At 56.6% G+C, this 4450-nt stretch overlaps 1 protein-coding gene across 1 annotated transcript; it reads right to left on the bottom strand.

The window, feature by feature from the left end:
* Window positions 1–3162: 3162 nt before the first annotated feature.
* Window positions 3163–4238, bottom strand: LOC100284422 (RING zinc finger protein-like). The gene has a single exon (NM_001157317.2). It carries the CDS (start codon window positions 4085–4087, stop codon window positions 3446–3448), a length of 642 nt encoding a protein of 213 aa, NP_001150789.1. The 5' UTR covers window positions 4088–4238; the 3' UTR covers window positions 3163–3445.
* Between the last annotated feature and the right edge of the window lie 212 nt (window positions 4239–4450).

Below are 4450 nucleotides of genomic sequence, written 5' to 3'. Positions count from 1 at the left end.
ATTTCAGACGATGTGTGTGTGTGTGGGCAAGGGTTTCAGGCTTTACCGACTTTTTTCACATGTGCAGCTCACGGGCTTCGGCGTTTTCTTTGTACATCCTCCCCCTGTCCCTGTCTGTCTACAAGCGACGCTTTGGTGGAGCGTTGCGAAACGGCTGGACTGCGAGCGAGCACTCCCGTACGGCCAATGCGAGATGGCGGCAACGCACCGGCCGCACGGCGACGAGGACACGAGGTGAGGTGGACACCCCTCGATCCGGACCACGGGACGCGGCGTGGATGGGCCGCGGCACGTTCGTATGTGTGCTCGCGGCAGTGCGGCTTTCCGCTTTCGTGTGCATCCACCACAGAACCAGGTTTCTCATTGGGACAGCTGGCGAGCTTTGGATTTAACGATATTATTTTAGTTTATAAAGAAAATAACCGGACGTTCTGGTTCTGATTCTATAGAATTTGGATTCATCAAAACAATAGATTCAGGACCCGTTTAGAGTCATCAGAACGTTCTAAATTTCACCAACTTCACACCAAATCTGAGTCCGCGCACCACTGTTTAAGAAGCTTCACCAAAAAAACAATGAATCTGACCACCAGATTCATAAGTCTATTTAATCTAAACCGTTTTGACTAACTTTTTACAGAGTAAAACTGTTTTTTTGATGAATTTGCAGTAGATCCCTAGCGGTCGAATTCACTACTTTAGTGAAGCTATTGAAAGGGCACCTATCAACTCAGGTTTAATATAGTTAAAAAAATATTACGCACCAATACCACCGCCGGTTACACAAGTACCAGTTCGTTTTTGGTTTTCTTTAGTTCACCTTCCAGTTCGTGCCCCAAGATAGCTCCCCAAGTCCCAAACTTGTTGGCTCTTGCCATGGAACGGCCACACAGCCCGCGTCCACCATGGGCTGGGGCTAGCGGCTAGCCGGCTCCGACGAGGCCGCACGATCGGTCGTGGCTCGTGCATGTGGCCTGGTCGCCCGCAGGGCCATCCACCACACCTACGAAATTGCCGTCCTCCATGACCGTTGTTTGTCCACATGACTCGGTGCCTTCGCGTCGAGGAGCACCGACGACCCTGCCGTTCATCCACATGTTTTTTTTTTAACTTTTACGGAGGAAGATGAGGAGCAAATCTGACCATTACAATTGAAATGTTTTTTTATATAGAGCTACTGTGTACTTAAACAGTTGTTCGATAGAAGTATACTGAATTTCGGATCCAATAGTAAAACTGTTGTACAGTAAATTTTACGTCTGATTCCACTTTTTTTTAATGCCGGAGTGTCCCATAGTGAGACCGATGCGGACGGTGGTGTGTGAGGCTGGGCGAGGTGGATCGATCTGCGGCATCGGCTCGGCTCATTCTTATCCGCTGTAGCCTGGAGCGTTGGCTTGGCCTTTTGGCATCGCGGGGCCGTCAATGAACGGGCGAACAGACGGCGAAAACGACGGATCGTCCAGTGAAGTGAAGCTACTACAGGTACGGGTATTGCTTTACTGATGAGTGCTAGCCTCTCTCCTTTTTCCCCCACTACCGTTTTCCAGAATACGATCCTTGTTCGTATCATTAGCGCAAAAAAAAAAAGGGTCAGAATTATGCTTGCCTTTCTCTCAAACTAGCCAGTTGCCACATTCCAGGATAATACTAGCTTTCGCCGACGTCGTTATCGTTTTCGCTTTAGGCGCGAAACCGACAGGCAATAATGGGGGTACGATCGAGCTAGCGTAAGAAACTTTCCACCACCGTAGGTCGGAGTCGGACCGGAGCCATTGTTTAGCTGCGCTGCGTACTGCTACTCTGCTAGGCGTTTGCAATCGAAGGCAGCCACAGACAGACAGGCAGACGTGTCCAGCGGTGCCTGAGTCGTGATGATGCGGCGGCGGCCGCGACGGCCAGCCGTTTACGCGGCGGCCGCGACGAGAGCTGGCTGGCTGGCTGGCCGGGGCCCAGGCCCAGCCCCAGGCCCGGCCCCCAGCGTGTGCGTGTACGATAATGAGTGAGCCCGTGGTCCCGGCCCTCCCGGCGGGGCTTGATGTGCCATTATTCCCCATCGATTACAAACGTCGAGTTCGGTTTTGGTTCCATTCAGTGCATGGATAAATGACCCCACATCCTCTCTTTTTTTTTCCTTTTTCTTTGGACGCTGGCTGAATGACCCCCACATTTCTCACTTTCTTGTCCTCCGACAAGTTTAGCGTGACGACTTTTGTTTCCTTGGTTTACTTGCAAGCAAAACTAGCTGTGAGTTAAAAGTAGGATTCCATGTATACAGGGAAAGCTCTCAAGATGTAAAGCGCTCCTAACCAAGAAAAGGCGCCGTTGCTTAACGTACACACCCTTTTGCTGATACTCCTCTCTTTCGGTGCGCGAGAACCAGGGGTGGCCGAGTGGCGGAACTGGAGATGCGTTGCAGGTAGAAGACTACTACACCTGTCAAGAGCGCTCTCTGGCTTTCAGAGCGAGACTGAACAATCTGACCTACTTTTTCTGCTGCAGATTATGTTTCAGATCATGGTTCTTCTTGCTTCCTTTACCAAAACACAAGCGCGCACAAACAACATATCATGGTTCGGCGTCGGGTGTCTCATCTCTGGATCTGAAACTTCCTGGAGTCTGAAGACCGTCAGTGATGGTTGACACGGATGATTGGACCGTGGAAAGGAACGGAGGGACTCGGCGCATTTGGTCGCACCCCCGGCTGTCTGATTAGCATTTGCCACTGTTGGTTGATGCTCTAGACTCTAGAGTTGCGAGAGAGATTGGTTGCCAATTCAATTCAAATCCTGTGTGTTGGACAACACAGCACCAGGTTGGCCCGAAATTCTCCTGTGTGTGGACAGCTGTTACAGCAATGGGTGGCCGCACCACCGGATCCACGGAACATCTGGAGCCTTGGCGCTTTCCCGTTGAAGCAGCAGAAATATTTTGTGGCACACTGCACAGGTTGGAAAAAGTTCGCGTGCTTGGGTTGGGTGTGTCCTTGCGAGACGGAAACCGTGCAGAGGAACGGAGCCGTCCACCGGTCCACGGATGTACCGAACCCGAGCAGCTGCCCTGGGTGACCTGACTGACCTGAGCGAGCAGCCAGAAAGCATGGCTGGCAGTGGCACTGGCAGGACAAAAAGCGGGCCCAAATCATGCATCGACACGCCTAGCTCATCGACAAAAATTTAATCCGCGCAAAGATTCACAACTCCACAAACTTGGAAGACGGAATCTACCTATGCACAAGAGGGATCTAATCTCCTAGCCTTTTTTTGGGGGGGTGGCCGCTTTACTCATTTTGCCTATGTACAATTCGAGAGCCTTGGGTTTCTTCTCTGCCTCGGCTGCTGTCCGTCCCCGTCCCTCCCACGGAACGGAAGCAAGCAAGCAAGCGTCGATGGATCCAGGCAGACGCGCATTCCCCACGGGGGAAGTGGCGGGCGGTGGTGAGCTCTCACTGGTAGCCGCCCAGGCCGGTGAGCAGCAGCTCGTGCGGCCGCAGCAGCGTCGGGGAGGGCACGGGCGCCAGCGGCGCGCCGAGGTAGGAGAAGTCGAAGTCGGAGGCGTCGGGGACGCCGGCGGCGGCGGCCCAGAGCGCGCCGGCCATCTCGTCGGGGATGAGCGGCGCGCGGCAGAGCGGGCACGTGCGCTGGTCGTGCTCCATCCAGCGGTCGAGGCAGGCCCGGTGGAAGACGTGGCGGCAGTTGCTGAGCCGCCGCACCTCGTCGCGGCCGCCGATGCCGCTCAGGCACACCGCGCAGTCTCCGGGCTCCGGCTCCAGCTCCAGCTCGTCGAACCGCACCACGGGGAGGACCTCCTCGATGACCATCGCCGGCACCGCCCGGAACTCCGGGCGCCGGTGCTGCAGCATCGCCGCCTGCTGCGGCAGGTCCCGCCCCTGCGCGGCGGCGCCGTGCTGCTGCTGCTGGTGGTCCTGCAGCAGCGCCTGGTGGTCGTCCCCGAGATCCAGCAGGTCGCCGAGCCCCACGGCGTCGAACGCCCAGAGGAGGAAGCGGCGGATGTACCCCAGCAGCAGCAGGAGGTGGAGCAGCTGCTTCGGGAGCACCAGCTCCGAGTAGCCCACCGGGAAACCCATGCCTGCCGCGACCGGGGCAGCGCTTGTCCGGATTTGCGCCCTGGGCGTGTCCGGGCTTGCGGTGGTGGGAGGGGGAAGGTGGGGGCGACGCGATGTGCCGGGTGCTTCTTGCGGATATGCCGATATGGCGCGGTGGCGATGCGTGGACGGGAGAGGCGAAGCGGGCGCGGTGGTGGCTATATAAAGCGCGAGGAGGAGGGATGGGCGATGCGGGGCCGCATATCGTGCATTCGGTACTGGTGGGCTGGCCGGTGCCCCCCACTGCCCCCGTGCCGTGCCGTGCCTCCCTCGTGTGAGCCCAGCGCCCGAGCGACAGACCCACCCCGGACCCGGATTCCATCGCTCCCCTCCTCAACGCAGGCA

This window comes from Zea mays, chromosome 2, assembly GCF_902167145.1.
Source record: "Zea mays cultivar B73 chromosome 2, Zm-B73-REFERENCE-NAM-5.0, whole genome shotgun sequence".
In the NCBI taxonomy this organism is placed as follows: domain Eukaryota; kingdom Viridiplantae; phylum Streptophyta; class Magnoliopsida; order Poales; family Poaceae; genus Zea; species Zea mays.
The sequence above is the reverse complement of the archived record's forward strand: the minus strand, read 5'-3'. Positions and strand labels throughout refer to the sequence as shown.